Genomic DNA, 18572 nt, shown 5'->3' with positions numbered 1-18572 from the left:
GAGACACCCCTTGAGTGACAAAGCCCATTTCCTTATTTACAAGGGAGGGGCAAAAAAACCTCATTAAAGCACTCCATACCGTGTTTCCCTGAAAATAAGACCAGGTCTTGTACCGTATTTCCCAGAAAATAAGACCAGGTCTTATATTAACTTTTGCTCCAAAAGACGCATTAAGGTGTATTTTTCAGGGGATGTCTTATTTTTTCATGTACAACAATCTACATTTATTCAAATACAGTTATATCATCTTCTTCTGGAACATTGTCATAACATACTAAATGCATCCGTCTGGCTGACGATCTTAACTGGGGCTTATTTTCGGGGTAGGTCTCATTTTCGGGGAAACACGGTAGTTAAAAGCATTGAAAAGCAAGTTAGCACAGCTATCACTTTGAGGTGATGCAGATAGCAAGGTAAGGTTGTAAATACACAAACTGTAATATGGAATTTAATTTTATCTTTATGATGTATTCTGAAATCAAAGATGATATACATGCATCAGGCACATCCAAAAGAAGACTTTTACAATGGTTTACATTTCCTTTTTATTTATTCCTTGAAACTGCCCCTATTGCAGGTTTCTCATGGATGAAATATGGAACTGAGCAGATTCATTTTTTCTACAAAATTATGGTATAAACTTGCTCAATTTTCTATCTTATTGCTAACAAACCTTACAGGCGCACAGTTTGTAAAATAAACCCCTTAAGGACTGAATGTGTAGAGCATGCTGCAAGGTACAAGAAATAAGCTAAAAATGAGCACATAAACCTACACCTGGACCAACATAGTACTGAATGCTGGCGAACATTTATCACAACACAGGGAGAAATTAATACAAGGAGATACAGTTCAGTCCTGAAAGGGTTAAATAGAAACCCTAATATATTACTGTTTTTACCATCCATCCTACATTACAGTGCTTGAAAACAAAGTCAAAAGTCTGGCACAGAAAATTACACACATTTGTTCAGTACTCATCAGAAACACAGCTGCTTTTGAAATCAAAAGTAACTTGGTTAATAACTGAATAGCATTTTGCTTCAGAAAGGAACACCAAACCCCCTCCCCACCATGGGCTACCTAGTTAAACATGACTAGTTAGTTTCGTTCTCAAAAACTGCATTGGAAATGTTCTGTGAGGGCACAGATGGTACCAGTTTCCTTAGAAAAACAAACAAAAAACTAACCAGCTATAACTGCAAATAAGTCTGTGCAGTAAGAGTGACAAATATTTCATGAATTAATATATAGATGACGATGCCTTGAGTTGCCACAGTTCAAGAAGAGTCAGCAGCAGGTTAAATATTATACTAGTGTTCAACTCTGAAGTTATTCAAAATAAAAAGGGCATTTTACATTTAAAGCATTTAGCTTGCCTTCCCAATCTCTGAGATCAATGCAATGGAACTATTAAAAACATTAGATCACAGACTCAGCTTCTATGCACAGTTTTAGAAATTGCAGAGAATCATGACAGCATAAGGTACACGTCTAAAACGGAATTAAAACCAAACAAGACCTCAAATGTACTATACTTGAACTGTCACGGTTGTGATTCTAGGAGTCTTTATGAGGGAAATGACCAGCATCTCTAATGATGCCTCCACTGGGGGAGGGGCCATCTTCTACTATAACTGGAGGACAAGGCTCCTATAAACAACAGGCTGAAAATGATTTACAAATCCATTTAAAAAAATTCTTTTTAAGCAGCTGTCAAAAGAACAACTGATGAAACCATAAACTACAATGGACAAATCATTTCAGTCTTTAGTTTGTGGTATGCAGACGGCAAAAAAATAGCAGGGGGGAATGCCTATATAAGTACATTCTTGGACTTTTCAGAAAAACAAACAGGGAAAGAGTTTACAGTTTAATATTTCAATTATCTTATTCGAAGAAACAGAGTCAAGATAAGCTATATTTAAACAGTAAAAAAAAAAAAGATCATTTTAATAAAGCCATAAACTTGAAAAATTATTTTGTGCTGCAAAGCTGGGTAAGGAATAGTTTGTTCTTCAAAAAGCATCTCATCTGTTATCAGTTAATTTAATATAATTCTGTAACTAAATGCCAAACCTGGGAAGTGGAAGGAACTTGTGGCCCATTAAAAATAAAGCAGCACTAAAAACATTTCCACACTCTGAACAAAAAGCACTGTGTAAAGGCTTCTTGTATGACTCAACAGAGAGAATAAATACTACTCAGAATTAAGCAAGTTTGTAAGAAAGAGCCAGTAAACAGTTAACACAAAGAAAGATAAGGCCACAATGAATTCTGCCCTTGATCAGTGGAACAGATCGAAAGTGTGAGGCTGGATTAGCTTACAAGAGAGAAGCTAGTGACTGGAGCAGATTTGAAGAAAGAAGGCTATATATAGTATAATGCAGCCTGTGAGTAATTAAAAAGGCTTACAGTAAGAGAAAACCACAATAAGTTTGATTCAACCACTAATGTGTTTTACAAATGACTTCCCCCTTGAAAACTGAGGAAAAAGCGATTTAAAGATGTTAGGAATTGTATTTACAATGGCAAAGTCTGAGCAAAAATATGAGTGATGAAGATAGCAAAGCTGAAAAATAAAAATGCTACTAACAATGATGTTTAAAAAGTTTACCAACAGAAACTTCCAAATAGCCCAGGACACCAGAAAGACAAGGTATGGTATGGAAACACTGCAGGAAGTTACAGTTTTGCATTCATAAGGTACTTGTGGCTCCTGTTTTATGGGACAGTAAAAGCTTACCACAATCTAGAGGTAGTTTTTACTCTAAGAAGGATGATTGTTTTACCAGACTGAACCCTATAACATTACACACATGGTTCCTGTACTAAATGTAGCCCGGATGAGTCTGCTGTAGTCTCTAAGAAACCGAACAAAGGCATAACCAAAGTGCAGGAATGGAAGCAATGGGAAACGGGCGAGCTTAGCATGCAAGGCCAACACACAACCCTGAATGCAACCAAATCTTAACTGAACGGAAAAATGTTTTCTGAGGAGACATTTCTGGAGACGCTCAGTATTGGGGAAAAGAAGACCAAAACAAGGCAGGGAAAGAAATAGAAAGATAAGTTACATTTGCATTTGTATAATCTCACAACTATCTGCTTCTAAAGTACTGTTTCCAGCTATTTTAGTTGACCATCTAATAAGAGCATCTTGTTTTAAGGTTACAATGATGTCTTGGCCTAGGCTACCAAAAAAAAAAAAAAAAAAAAAGTAAATAAAAACATGCTTTTGCTGAGATTTTCCTCATTATACAATACGGGCACCATCTACCAACTGGTAGCAAATACTTCTATGATATTTTTGTGTCATATGCTAACGAGGCAGAAAACACCCTACTAAATGAAATCACTGGGAACATTACAAATTCAAAATAAAATGTTTAACTTACACATAATACAAGTTATGTACAAGATCAGGAAGGGAAAAAACCTGAACAAATCCTGGAACATGTAGATACATTTACGTGTGGGAAAGGGGGGAGAATACTTCAAATACCAACAGGTTCTGTGCCATTAACTCATTAATGACTAAATGGCCACATTTAATTTCATGTAAATGTTAGAATCGCTTGGCTCACCACTATAAATACATTTTTTTAAAAAAACATGGAAATAACTGCCAAGTGTCTGAGAACAGAGACTAAGTTAATGTACATTACACGTATCGCAGGCAAGGCAGAGGCATTTTTTTAAAGCTTTTGCACAGACTTCATATAATCTTTAAAAAAAAAGTATGCAGGCCTTTACAAGATTTGATTTGCTGAAATCAAGACAATTTCAACTTACGAAAAGTCATAAGACTTCAGCTTTAAAAGAAATAAAAAATAAAAAGAACAGTTCCAGCCTTGGACCAAAAAATCCTAGAAGGGTATGGTAATTAGATTAAACAGCATGGTCAGGCTTGGAACCCGAATGAATTAAGAACAAAAGCTCAAGGGGGGGGGGGGGGGGAGAAAAACAACCTATTTGGTAACAAAGATGTACTATATATGGTGATATAAAAAAAGGTATGGTGAAAATGTACCTTTTACTAAAGCTTATACAAGTTCCTTGGTCCATAAAAACTATGTTAGATATGATTAACTTTTATTCCAGCCACATCTCTATTTCTTGCCCATTTAAACAAAACCAAACAAAGCCCAACCAAAAATAACAGCTGAAGAAAATTGATTTCCAATAGTTTGTACATTTTGATGCTTTGTTTTGTTTTACTGTGGCTTCTGAACTTCAAATCAGCACTTGTGGGTAATGGGGTTTTTGAATAATATAACCTGGCCTGGTATGAAAAGTTTTCCCAAGAAACCACCAAAGATTGTTCCTTTTTTTCCTCTCTTTTTTGTCAACATTTTGCAGCACTCAAAGTCCGTTTAAGTCCTAGCAACAAGACGGTGGTTAGGACACCACTGTTGCTGTAGACGATGTGACACTGGTTGAATTTGTGCTGACACTTGTGTAACTTCCCTCGCTGTTTGTGTTTGATTCATTAGGGGGCACTTGGCTTGAATTGGCTCGAAGGATTGCTCCCGCTGCACTGCAGTGTGGCCGTGGCCCTGGTTCTGGTGTGTAGGTAAAGGTAAGGCTGGTGGAATAAATGATTCCATCATTTCGGACCAAAGTTACTGGAACCTGGACTGGCTGCCGGACCCATCTCCAACCTTCTCGGAATGCAGAAATGTCTGGGACAACACAGAGCATGCTCTCTCCACATCTGAGGAGGAAATAGAAATCACTTAAAAGCAAGGCAAATTTTAGAACAGAAACTTAGAACTAGGCTGCTTAATATATTATCGATATCAGGAAAGAATCACATGTACCCAACTCCCGCCCAAAACTCTGGATGAAGTAAAAAGTTTTACCAAGTACCTGTACATAGTTTCAGCTTCTACATCCCCAAACCACACTCGTAAATTTGGAGTGAAATTCTGTCCTGTAAGTTCAAGCATTGCTACGTCCCCACCGCCATTCAACTGCAAGTCACAGAAAATCAGAACAACGTTGAGAAAGCTTTTCATTTCTCATTAAAGTGTGCAGATTAGTTTCTCATTCAATTATCATTTGCAAAAAAAAATGGATCATTAAATTCTTCTTTTAAATGACATGATTATAAAGACAAAGTGTGCTAAAAACATCTCAAGATAACAAAAAGTCCATTTTAACTTTAAATTGTCTTGCATAAAAGTATGCTTCTATTTTTTTTTTTAAATCAACAAATGATGTATTACAAAACCCCCAAATCACCAGATTTGGAGAAAAATCAAAATTATTCTGAAATAACATTATTGCAAGTCAGAGTTGAGAAAAGTTGCAAAGAGGTAAAAGTCAAGCTGTAAGTGGTCTCACCTGAAGACTTTCTACGACAGGCACAGGTGTGACAGGGGCTAGGACAGGGCCCATCCCCTCGTAGAATGTATACTCTGCCTTATCCGTGCTAATGATTGTCCAGGAAGCCCCATCATTTATCATCTCTTTATTTGGTTCTTTTGGGCATGGAGTGGCCTTACGAAGAAAGAATGTTTAGAAATTGAGTTTTACATGCACTGCAGTATAAGACAGTTTTAACAAGTAACACTCATGGGCTAGAATTAACATGGAAAGAATTTGGTAAAAATGTATCAATTTCCCAAGCATGGTCCTTTGCCAATCCCTAAATAAACACAAACAGAATATTAACATGACAACCTTACACAGCAGTTTTTATTAATAGCAAATAGTTCAGTGACATACTAAATAACTAATAGTACCTTTCAGAATAACCATTTAAAAGAACACCAGTACCTGTATAATTTTGAAAATAAAAGTCCAGTATCTGTGATGTAAATAGCGGTTTAAAACTCTGTAGGGATCCCTAAGAAAGAAAGAATCACAGCCTCTCCTTAGAAAGCAGCTAGAAAAGTATGCACTTTCTGAAGGAGAGACCCAGATGTGAACCGAAACCCCCACCCCGACCTGAAGACACCTAGCCCAGTCCCTCTGTGCTCGGCTGAGCAGATCGGCTGTGTGTGACCATCTCTCGGGAACAGGTCTCAGGTGTCTACAAATGCATTTCCCATGAAAGTGTAACACCTATTAAATCATCTGCCCATCATAAATGTCCTCATGAAAGCCTTCTGAGTAGTTGTAGTTAAAAATTAGCTTTTGAACCATGTCGTCATTACTATCTTGGAAGACCCCAATATAAATCTGATGAGAATTATGAACACCCCTGCATGCAACTTTCGGGGATTCTCCGAACACTCAAAATCTACTTTTGGATAATTGGAGGATCTTTTTCATCCCAGAACTAGATGGTAACTGTTTCTCTGAGAACATTTTCAAATTTTGAGTTCTTTCCCGAGGTAGGAAGACCGCCGTGTCTGAGGACCTTTGGACGTGAGATAAATATCTGAACACAGCTTCATGTATTTGCATACAACTAACATTAAACAAGAGTTTCATGTTTCTGCATGCTATTAATCTAAGTTTGCACATTTTAGATTTCACCAATAATTTAAAAACATACCTGAAATTGGATTATTCTTTCTTGAGAAAGGCACAAGTACATTCTTTCTGTGTCCTTAAGGTAAAACGCACATTTGTGGAGCTGCGACACAGGGTCATCCGCATCCAGCAGCGCGGTCTGCTTGTCAACTTTCCTAATTATCTAATGTCAACAATTAAAAAAGAGACGGTCATCACATGGAGAGTTTTCATTATGTATGCTGTCAAGAGTATAAGCTATACAGTAATACGTTTGTTATTTGTCAGACACCTACACATACAAACACATTCTCAAACAACAAGGCTAAAAAATACTTTTAGATCTCAAACGTGTTAGAATGTGGAAACTGTGACCTTCTTCCATGAACACTTGAAAAACAGGACAGGTAGGCACTTGTTTTCTAGATAAGGGCTTTTCAAATTTTAATGTGCATACAAATCATCCAGGGTGCTTGTTACAAATTCATCGGTTCTGATCCTACAGATCTCCTGTGGGGCCTCGGACTCTGCATTCTTAACAAGTTTCCAGCTGATGTTAATCCTGTTGGTCTCTATTCTGAGGAGCAAGTTCAGGTGACCTTTCCAATCAAATACAACGACAAATAATCCAACATCGAAGGGAAAACAATCTCTAAAGGCTAACTTGGGTGTAGCACAGTGTAGTCCATTTACGCGATACTTACACATATATTTTTGAAAACCTAAAATAGGTATCATTTTGCAGATTAGAAATGGGCTCAGAAAGGTCAGGTAAGTTTCTCAAAATCAGCTGGTTAGTAGCTGAAGGACCAGAATATGATTCCACAGCTGGCTGCCTGCCCAGGCTGAACTCTCCATTATGCTCTACAAATTTATAATCCAAATATTCCAGAAAACACGCATGGATATCTGGAAGATAATCCTATCAAACCTTAGATATCATTTGTCACACAGATGCTAATCACTAAGTGTTTGCTGATTATGAAGACCAATCCCAACAGCGTACAAACATGTTAGAACTATTTCTCATCTAAAATCAAAAGTAAAGAAAACCCTTCCTTGACTACATGTCCCTGGGCCCCGATCTCACCACCCCATTTATCTTTTCTCCTTTATAGAAAACTCTTCTTCCTCACCATCCAATCTACTGAAATCTCTCCAGCCTTGCCTCAGTCTCCACTACAACTGCCACCAAGGCCACCAAGGAAGGACTCACAGACACATGAAGCCCACGGGCAGTTCTCTGTCCTCATCTTACTGGCTTCCTCAGAAGCCTGTGACACAGGCTTTCTCCTTTTGGGGCCTTTACGGCGTCCCAGAGCCAAGTCCTCTGACCTTTGCTCCTCTCCATACTCGACACTTCCTGTACTGCTTAGAGGCTAGCAACTTCTACATTTCTCTCTCCAGCCCTATCCTCTCCAGCACTCAACTTGTATATTTAACTACCTAGTTAGCAGTTCCACTTAAGATGTCTAGCAGGCAAACTCAATCTTAAGCAAAAACAGAATTTTTGATTTCCTCCTAAACGTGAATCTCCCTCAACTCCCAGCTCAATAAATGGTGCCACCGCTCACTCAATCCAAAACCCTTAATTGGAATCATCCTTGACGCCTTGCTTTCTCTTACACCCAATCATCTTCATCTGTCAACAAATACTGTTAGGTCTACTTTCAAATAAATCAGTCACCTTTCATCACCTTGCACTACAATCCTAATCTAAGATGCCATCATCAACTCTTGCTTGAATTATGACAAAAGCTCAACCGCCTGTCTCTCTGCTTCACTGCTACACCCCTATGTTCTCCATAGAACAACCAGTTATCCTTCTAAACATAAATCAACCATCATTCCCTGTTTAAAACCCTCTAGCGGCCTCCTATCATACACATATAATGTAAAGCCCTTAGAAAGATACAGCGAGGAACTACACAAGACGGTGCCCACAGCTAACCTTAAAGCTTCATTTCCTGCCACTTACCCCTTCCATTACTCCCTCAGCTCTCGCCGCAATGGCTTCCTTACTAGCCCTCAAACATCCCTGTCTTTATGCTCGCATTCTGTCTGCCTGAAATGCTCCTTACCCAGTCTGTGGTTCCCCAACTTCATCTTGGTCTCAGAGTTCTTTGATTTCTCTAAAACCCGTTCCCAATTCTCTATCCCTTTCTAATCCGCCTTTTTATCAATTATATTAACCTTTTAATATATTATGTGGTTATTTCTTTAACTGATCTTTGTCTATCTCCTTATCAAAATGTAAGCATCAAAATGAGGACAGGAAGTGTGGTGTGTGTCGCTCACCAGGCACAAAGAAGGTTCAGGACTATTTGTATAATGCATGCCTGCATGCAGGGCTCTAATACTCTGCCCCACAGTGAACAGCCTTCCTAGTAACTCTCAAGGGTTTTGGGAGAATTAAGTGAATACATACATAGATAACAGTGCCATTACATTATGTAATATTATCGACTTTGACCACTTGACTCACACCTCACTCACCTACATTCAAGGATTTTTCTACAGGTAAGCCATAAGTATAAAAGTCCCAATCTTTAAGTTAACATTCTTCATATTTACACATTTTTTAGCTCTGTGCTTTATTAGTTAGAATATTTGTCATTCTACTATACCACCACCAATTTTTGAGTTTAAAGGGAGTCAGTACACTTTGAGCAATTGTAACTTCTATGATAGTCTGTAAGACTAAATTTAAGCAAAATGGTTCAATTCAATGCTAAAGTTTCAAAGCTATATTTAAATTGAATGAGGATTTTAGAGAAATAACTAATTTTTGAATGATATAAGTCTAAAGCTTCCAGTAAGTCTATAAGCACTCACTCATGCTTCTCCCACCACATAAGAGTCAAGATTTGTCTCTTGTTGTTTGTGTACTCCACTGTTTCTCCACTAGCTAGTAATAATAAGCACATTGAAAACATGGGCCATGTTTTGTTCAATTTTATTACCTATAATCCTTTGGACACAGACACTGCTGAATGACCTAGCTCTTACCAACAAAGAAACCGAAGACGTCCACTACTATTTGGCATCAAAAACTTGCTTTGATCATTTCTAATTATCACTAAGAGGATGGATTCTGAGAAACCAGGTAGTACGAACATTATAATTTAAGCTATCAAGGGTTGCTCCAACCAGCTTTCTCTCTTCTCTGCTAGCTCTGTAGATTGCGGGTACAGTATTTACCATATTTTCTGAGGTTAACTTGATACAGCTCTTAAGGACAGGAAACATAAACATGTCTTATTCGTAGTCCTAGCACTCTGCCTGGTAAATGCCCAGTAATTGTTGGCGGAGTTTATGTCACTGATGAGCTTGTCTAACAGATTTCAGATGTCCCCAAATCTTGGAGTATCTGACAGCTTTGAGGACATGGGATAAATGGCTAACTGGTGTTTTCTTGTTAGTGGCTAGACCTACACAGAACGTGCCTGTTTCCATTTGAGAGTAGCCTAAACAGGACTTCTCATTAGGACATTTATCCTATTGGAACTTGGTCTCGGGGGGACAGTGTTTTCCAAGCAAAGACCTCCAATAAAGCTGATATTCTAAAAAGCAGTAAAAGCAACTTTGAGATATTAAGGCAGTATTATCCTTCTTAAAAGCATATGAAAGCTACAGAATGCCTCCTCTGGAAAATATGCCTTCCCTGAAAGCTGCATGTAAATGGAAGTGCAGTAGGGCGGGAAGTAGTGCCGGCCACCTAAAGTCTGTCTATGACTTCGAGGAAACGGATTCCTCAGTCATAGACCTTCTAGAAAGACCTATTTACCAGTATGTTAATAATGGCACTGCAACTTTTCCTAAGGCAGTTTTCTTACTGCAACATTTTTATAGTCAAAGTCGTGTGGTTTTGAGTGTTGAAAATATTCAATTAAATATGACTTTCAAGCAAGGCAGACTTTTGGTATTTTATATGAAAATGTAAGTGAAAACACTATTTTAGCATCTGAGTCTGTCTCCTACAAGTGGTCCATATATAAGCCATTGCTGATCAGAGGCATGAGCCTCTGAATTGTGCTTCTGCAGTATAAGCATTTAATGCCAGAGCAAATAAACATTATCCTTTAGAGTGACATCTCGTGAATGAGGAGAACTTGAGTAAATGCTGATTTGGTTTTTTTTTTGGTTTGTGCCTTTCCTTTTTTACACTGTTTTTTTCCTACCTTTACCCTTTTTATTAGAATTTGTCTCAGTTTTAAGGTTTTATAAATTAATATTACTACACATATTTTAGCTTATTAAGTTGAAACTGGAAATAAGGTCACCTTGTACAACCATGACATGGAAAAAATAAAACAAAAACAATAAAAAGAAATGATGAATTTTCTTGGACAATCTAGCCCCTTCCTGCTGTAATAGTCCCAGAAAATATAAGCCAATGAAATATTTCACCAAAGAGATAAATATAAAGCATATTCTGGAATAGTCATACTAAATGTTCTCCCATTCACCCAACCCCCCACAACCTGACCTTGAATCAAACTTACTCATTAAGTTCCCTCCATCTTTAATACAACTAAATTGTATTCCATTTCAGAAAAGGAGGGGAATTATGGGGGAGGTAATATAAAGGGCTTTTGTTTTCATTTTGCTAAGAAAAGCAGTTTTTAGTTTCATGATCTTTCTAGTTAAAAAAAAAAAGCCCTAAACATTACGTCTCTCCCAGAGTAAGAAATAACCAATTTTATTTAATTTTTTATAAATCTAGCTTCTTGTGGGAGAGTAAAGTAGTAAAAATTATGCTTGTATTTCTAAAGAAGTAAGAATTTCTGTGCTTTTGAAAACTTGGTCCTATGCTGGGATGCAGAGGTACCATAAAAAATGAATACAGTGTATCTGCATTAAGAAATCATAACGTAATTTTATAGTGCCCTCTATTGAACATATTCAGATATACAACCACCAAAACTTATTAGAAATAGTACAAGAGGAAGTCATTAAGAATGCATTCATAGAAATTGGGTAACTGCCTTAAAGCATTTTTTAAATAAGGTAGGGTACAACTGTCAATTATAAATACCAGTGATTACTGGTATTTTAAATTAAAAATCTCTTTTTAAAAATTAAAATAAAATATATCTCTTTTTAAATTGAGGTGTATTTTTACATTTCAATGTTGTGTCTTTTCTGTGTCCTTAATTTTTAGAACACATATTACTACAGCAAAAGTGCAGCCATACCAATCTCGGGAGTGCCATGCCGGTAACCGAACACACAAGTTTCACCGTCTGTCCGTAATGGATGTAGCCATCGCGAACCGTGAATTCTTCTCCTTCTGATTCATCATCATCCACTGCAGTGCAATAGAAAAAGAGATCCAATTATTATCTTTTAGAATGCATTAATCTGCTCAGGAAAACAACAAAACAGTGAACTGGTAAGTCTTATTACCGACAAGAATTTAACAATTTCACACCAAAAATGTCAAATGCACATTTTTATACTCACAGAGATGAATGTAAAATGCTCCCCACTGCTGAGAACTGGCATGGAAATTACCTCCTTCTACATGCAAGTATCTGGTACTGACTGTCTGGGATCGAAGTCGATTAAACAGAGCCACCTTTGTTCCGGAGGCAATGCACACTGCAAAGAAAAAAACAACTTCTGTTTACGTGATTGGAAGGGACGGGGAGAAAGAAGGAATGTGTACTTGGCAAGTTATACTTATTTTTTATTGTAATTTAATAATTCTTTTAACAAATGGTTTAATCCTCCAAAGAATACAGATGATACCTCCCCCAAAGTCAAGGAAATTCTCATTAATGTCAGGCTAAAGATATAAAATATGCCCATCAAAATCCTTTTTCAATGAGAGCTACATAGTATGTTTAATGCAGTGCTGTTCATTAAAGGGAAATTATTTTTTAAATATTAAATGTCCAACAGTGGAAACTGATTAAATAAAGCACATCATTCACCTATCTAAACTGTGTATCTAAATGCAGTGATGAGAAAATATCTATCTTCCTGGAATATCACTGAATGGAAAAGCAGACTATAAAGCACTCGGTATACCGTGGTTCCATTAGGTAAATAAATGTATGTATTTTTATGTAATCGCACGCATGTCTCAATGTGCTCACATCCAATCCTGTGGAACATTATTCACAGAGGCGTCGAGAGGGATGTTTATCAAAGTTGATGACAACTGCCTCTGGGTATTATTATCTTTTTAGATTTTGATTTCTCCTAAATACCTTACTGTATATATAGCATTGCATGAAATTTCTTGAAAATACAACCACATCTATGTAAGCAGGAAAACATTCGGAAAGTGAAATATGTTCTCTGCCATCAAGAAACTTAAGAGTTCATAGAAATACAAAGTGAAAGAGGTTAATTAAAATCCTGTAATTTGAATGAGATATAGCCTAAATACATGACATTATATGCCTCCTGATGCAAGAACACTTCACCATGAAGTGAGCTTTGTCCTCAAGCAACAAAAAAAACAGAACCAAAGAACAACAAACTTAAATCTGATCAAGCCTCTAACCTGACTACTGACAAAGACCCTCTCCTTGACCGAACTTTAGACAGGCTCCTGAGCCCTTTTCTCCACCAGGCCTCTTCCGTGGGCCTCGTCAGCTGCCTGGTTACTGCAAGAATCCTGCTAAGCCATCCTCCCACGCTTGTTATCTAATGAAGTTCTCACCACCACCACCCTCCTTTGCCTGCCTTTAGAAAGAATTTTGTTAGACTAGTTTGTCAAAAGCCCCCTACCCTAAATGTCCACTCTCAGTAATTTTCCATCCACTGACCCCACCCCGCCCCTTACTCTGCTCTTTGCCTATAAATCCCATTTACCCTTTTTGTATTTGGAATTGAACTCAGTTGTACACTGAAGTCTCTTTTCTCTACTGCGATAGTACTGAATAATATCTGTCTTTACCACCTTTAACTAGTGTCAGGCTGTTTCTCTTTGACACCACCCATTTACTGAAAATACATGCACTACATACACCAAGGAAATGAAATGGGCAGAATCCAGTATGTGAAAATGTCTCATGGCCAAATGACTCAGTCTCCTGAATAAATAAATTACATAGAGGGAGGTAATGAGGGGGGGAGATGGAGAGGGAATTAGTAGATAAAAAACCATGTCAACACAATATATGTTGTAATATCTATTGGACCTTATTTAAATTTTGATTCAAACAAAGGGCTAAAAAATGATATTTTAGACAACTGAAAATTTTAACACTGATTAGGTATTTGATGAAATTATTTCTTTTTATAGTTATTTTATTACACGTTTGTTTTCACGTGATCACACTGTTGTGCTTACATTAAAAAGCAAGAGACCCTTTCTTTCAGAGATACATAGGAATATTTATCTGGTATGATGTCTTAGATCTGCATCAAATTAGGGCAGAGAAAAGTGGGGGTGGGGAAGGGGTACTGAATGAAGAATTAAGATTGGCCTGAAGTTAAGATTAGTTGAAGTTAGAAGATCACAGGAGGTTTCATTTCATTATGCAACTGTCTGCTTCAGTAGGTTTAAAACCTTCCGTAACAAAAAATAAATAACAATGACTGAGTAGACTAAAAACCATTCAAAATTATGAATGCATAAGTTCATAATAAAACAAAACAAAATAAGGGCAAACAAAACAAAAATTCTAAAGCTCACTGGTCCCCTTCAAAGAATATTATTGTTTATTCTGCAAATTAGGAAATAGGCATTTATCCTGCCTTTTCTCTACAGACTACTTTTGAGGCAAATAGCTAACAAATGCAGAAGTTATGAATAAAAGAATGAGAAAGTCACCATTTTGCAGCCCTTGAGGAAATATCTGATTTAAGCAGCCATCATCAGAGACTACTAAAACCACTAAATTAAAGGTTGCTGAGAAACTCCGTAATGGGTAGATCAGGTCAACAGCTCATTTTACTATAGTCAATCTTAAGATGACAAGAAGTGGGATAATCAGGAATTATGAGTTCTAATTTGATAGAAATGGACATATATAGGACCAGCTAATTCTAAAATAAATGTCCTTAGGTCTACCATCAGTTTATGTAAAATATGAGACAGAGGAACATGGAATCAGCCAGAATCAAAATATGGAAATTCCACAGGAAAAAATGACCCATTTTCTTCAACAAATAAATGACAAGGAAGAAATAAAAGGTTGGAAGGAGAGAGAAGAAACTATTACAGATTAAAATCTATGGACCTTATTTGGATCCGGTTTTGAACAAATCAACAGTTAAAAACAACACAACTGTAAAATGGTATTTCTGAGACAATGTGATAAATATGCACATGGACTGGTTTTTAGACGGCATCAAAGAACTACTGTCAACTGTGTTAGGTGGTAAAGATGTTTATAAAGAACGTTATCTGTAGAAGAGTCACTACTGAAGAAATGGCAGTTGAAAGGACACAATGTCTGAGATTTACATTAAAACATTCCAGCAGTAGGAGGAAGAAGAGGTGCTGGTGGGAATGGAGACAATGAAACAGAACTGGTGAAAATCTGGTAAGGCCAGGTAGACGGTCTTAAACTGCTTTGTCCCTTTTAAGTAAGTTTGAAAGTTTTCATAATAAAAAGTTAATATAAAAATGGGTGTAGGGGTTGATATGTTTAATCCAAACAGATAGCTTTTGTCTTTGGTAATCTAAAATCTGCTGATGAGATGGCAGTCTCCGCCAGAGCAACCACGTTAAAAGTTTTGTTTAGATTCTCAGGACAGCCTTCCACAGCCCATTTGATACAATAACGCTGTTTCTCAGAGGTGCTTTTGACTTTCTTGGTGGACCCATTCTTTGTGCAATGGGAACTGTCTGGGCCTAAGACACTCCATGGTAATATAACTCCCTCCAGTCGCCGTGACAGCAAAAGAAAAAAACTCCCATTTTTCCAAATGTCTTCAGGGAGCACTGAAGAACCAACTATTAGATGAGAACCACTTCCCTAGACCAGGTAGTGTCCATTTAAAAAAAAAAGACAATACAGCAATAATAATAAATGAACGTGATCTTTTCAGATAAAGTGAGGGCCACAAAAATATGAATGAAGAACAAACTACCTATGAAAAAACAATTTTTAATTTAAAAAATAGTTGAATTTATCTTATTAATTCCTGGCGGGAGGTGGGGACAGGAAAGAAAACGGAGGTATACGTACAGTCAGCATTTTTCAGTGACTGCTTCTTTTTGGAAGGCTTGGAGATGACTTTTATCCGCTTGCTGAGGAACACACCAATGTCGTCGCTGTTGCCGTAGAACATCTTCACAGACAGCATGAAGTGCTTCCTCTTGTCTGAGTCGGATATGTACAACGTTTTGGCAGTGCAATAGTTCTGTGAAAGAAGAGGACAGTTTTAATAGCACAAAACCTTGTTGGTTATGTACCTATGACTCAGTATGGCCACGGCTAGGTTTGATCAGACTTCAATGCAATAATTTAAACGAAGAGTTGATGAAACCGACTATAAAAATTACAGAAATTAATCTCTGAAGACGAAGTTCAGAGTCTCCCTTAGCAAGTCTATAAAATACTAACATTGTGATCCATCTCACCCTCCCTAAAAGACTTTTTAAAAATCATCTTTTCTTACTTTATATAGCTCTGCATCCCTATCACAGAATTATCAGTATTACAGTGGTGATATAAAACAACTGAATTTTACAGTTAAAAAGAAAATCTGTGACTGTCTTTCTGTAAAGAAAACATAAATAAAGCTTTCAGGATTCAATCAAATGACGTAAAAACCTTTAGCAGTGGTCCTTCCCAAAATAATGCATACAATGTGAACACTAGAGTAACCACCTCTAAGTCTAAGGAAAACTAACTGGATGATTATAAAACATCTTATGCCAGCAAGGGCTTATGGGAGAATATTTTAAAGGACTCTTTAGGAAAGCGAAACACAGAATTTTGTCAGTTTGCTAGAAAATAAACTCTGGTAATTAAAAATATAGTATCAAAGAGTTCCAGCACTCTCAAAAAGCAAAGATACTTCAAAAGGCTACTATTCCCAACATATATGATAATTCTAAAATCTTTCCTATTCCCCTGATCTCTGAATTAGGGAAGGGACTAAATTATTGATCTCCTTTTTGAGACTGAATAAATGATGCTCAAGCACATCTTAAGTATTTAGATTATCTGAATTATATACTTTATTAAAAAAATAGGCTAAACAAGTCCCTGTGACTACCTCTGCTGTGTGTTTTCTTTTAAAAAGCAGGGCAAATGTCACTCTTTTAAGAAATAAGCTAATGTGCTCTAGGTTTTTAATCTTCCAATTTTATTCACAGGCAATTTTAGTAGAATAAAAATAATGCCATAGTTTATTTCATTTCATAGTTTATTTCAAAGTTATATAAGAAAATTTAAGTGCTGTCTTGAATATTTACACTCAATTAACTTTTTACAAATCCGAAAGTGTGGTAAAAGCTTTGAGACTTTGTTCTGCAGAAGACAAAATGAGATAAAGCTAATCTCAGTAACAAGAAAAATGGAAACAACAGTACTTTGCATTCACATGGATCCTTTCACCCAAGGACCTCCAGGTACTCAGAGATGCTCTGGCAGGAGCGTGGGTAAATACTTGGAAAATTAAATATGTATCTAAACAAAGGCAATTACATTCATATGGGAAATTTTAAAAATGTTAAGATCACTAATATGACTGTTAACATCACAGGATGTGGTCAATACCAGAAAAGAGAAAATAATGAAATCTAGCAAAAATAAGATAGCTTGGGAAACAGGAAAGTAATAAAGAGCAGAGATGGGTATACCTATACACAAAGGGCTTTATTTTGTTTGGAAAAAGCAAACACACATATCTCTTTGGAAAGGAAGGAAATATACCCCCTAATTACAAAAGTGAGCAGTTTGAATCTATTAAAAAAAAAAAAAAACCTATACCTGAGATAATTTTATTATAACTATTATTACAAAAATAACTATATAAGGCCATTGACACAAACTAGTCAAATTCCATTATGGGGGGCAGGGGGGAGAAGTCACTGACTCAAAAAAAGGTACTATGACTTTAAGAAAGTAAATAAAAACTAAAGTTACATTTGCTTCATCATACCAAAAGGCTAAGTCAGCTAACAAAATCCTAAAAAATGGCATATAAAAAGAAATCTTTCTATAAATAATGAAGAGTTTAACTTAAAAACAACTAAAACATTTACCCTGAAATGAAAATTACCACATCTAATGCTGCAAAACAAAAGTATTCTGGAAATATTTACATTGTATAATTTGAATTACAGAAAACAAAGCTAGCAAGAGAGGTGTAGGGAATATAATTTTAAAAATAAGAAAAACACAAGTGTTCTAATTAGGTACATAATGCATATGTTGTATAGCTTACCTATCTCCAACTATGTAAAACTGAGGAAATGAATATTTAACAAACTAACACCATTAAATGAAATCTCAGCTCCAAAATATGGTCAAATGCCATGACCTTTATAAAAACAAGGGCTACATATATTAGAGCTTTGTTGCAATGAATATTGAAATAAATACAAATACCCAATCAAGTAAAATAAATATTCCTTCCTTTTCAATAATGAGGAATTATACCATTCAATGAACAGATTGTTGAAAGAAAATATTAGTATCTTAAATGAATGGAGGTTGACTGAGACGGGCCAAATGCTCTTTCCGAAGCTCAGCGTCCCCGTTCCCGGGCCACTTTTGCCTACCTGGGCCCCATCCTCTGATGCCTTTATGCCTCAAGCACATGACTACGTTGTTCTTTCCGCCTGGAATGGCTTCTGCTGTCTCAACAAGTCTAACTTCATACAGACTTCTCTAACAGCATTTCGTTCACACTACATATTAACATATCATTTTAGCTTATAGCCATTGTACGACCCTATTAGTAGGTTTGTAAAATACTTATAATGCTCAAGCTCTCAGGTCTTCTTCTCCTCTTCTGCAAATTTCTAGGGCTTGGAGAAAAGATAGAAGTTGAAGCAAGATATACTAAGCTGTGATGCTAGGAAAGGCAAGCGGGGATGCATCTGTTTGGTACTACTTCCCTTAAAAACTGCTGAAAGCTGGAATTGGTTAAAGCGAGCAGTGACATTCAGTTAACACAGTTTTATG

The 18572-nt window shown here is 36.6% G+C and overlaps 1 protein-coding gene across 12 annotated transcripts in view; it reads right to left on the bottom strand.

Annotated features, from left to right (window-relative positions):
* Positions 1 to 442: 442 nt before the first annotated feature.
* Positions 443 to 18572, bottom strand: part of RBPJ (recombination signal binding protein for immunoglobulin kappa J region) — a 201128-nt gene continuing 182998 nt past the window's right edge. For all 12 annotated transcript variants that reach the window (XM_074322037.1, XM_074322024.1, XM_019743886.2 and 9 more), the window contains 7 exons: positions 15621 to 15795; positions 11932 to 12069; positions 11664 to 11776; positions 6509 to 6649; positions 5350 to 5505; positions 4873 to 4976; positions 443 to 4717 (listed from right to left, as the gene is read on the bottom strand). In XM_074322037.1, the coding sequence (XP_074178138.1) occupies positions 4402 to 4717; positions 4873 to 4976; positions 5350 to 5505; positions 6509 to 6649; positions 11664 to 11776; positions 11932 to 12069; positions 15621 to 15795 (1143 nt within the window). In that variant the 3' untranslated portion in view covers positions 443 to 4401. The remainder of the gene's footprint in view (positions 4718 to 4872; positions 4977 to 5349; positions 5506 to 6508; positions 6650 to 11663; positions 11777 to 11931; positions 12070 to 15620; positions 15796 to 18572) is intronic.

This window comes from Rhinolophus sinicus, linkage group LG02, assembly GCF_036562045.2.
Source record: "Rhinolophus sinicus isolate RSC01 linkage group LG02, ASM3656204v1, whole genome shotgun sequence".
In the NCBI taxonomy this organism is placed as follows: domain Eukaryota; kingdom Metazoa; phylum Chordata; class Mammalia; order Chiroptera; family Rhinolophidae; genus Rhinolophus; species Rhinolophus sinicus.
This window is presented reverse-complemented; position numbering and strand designations above follow the sequence as displayed.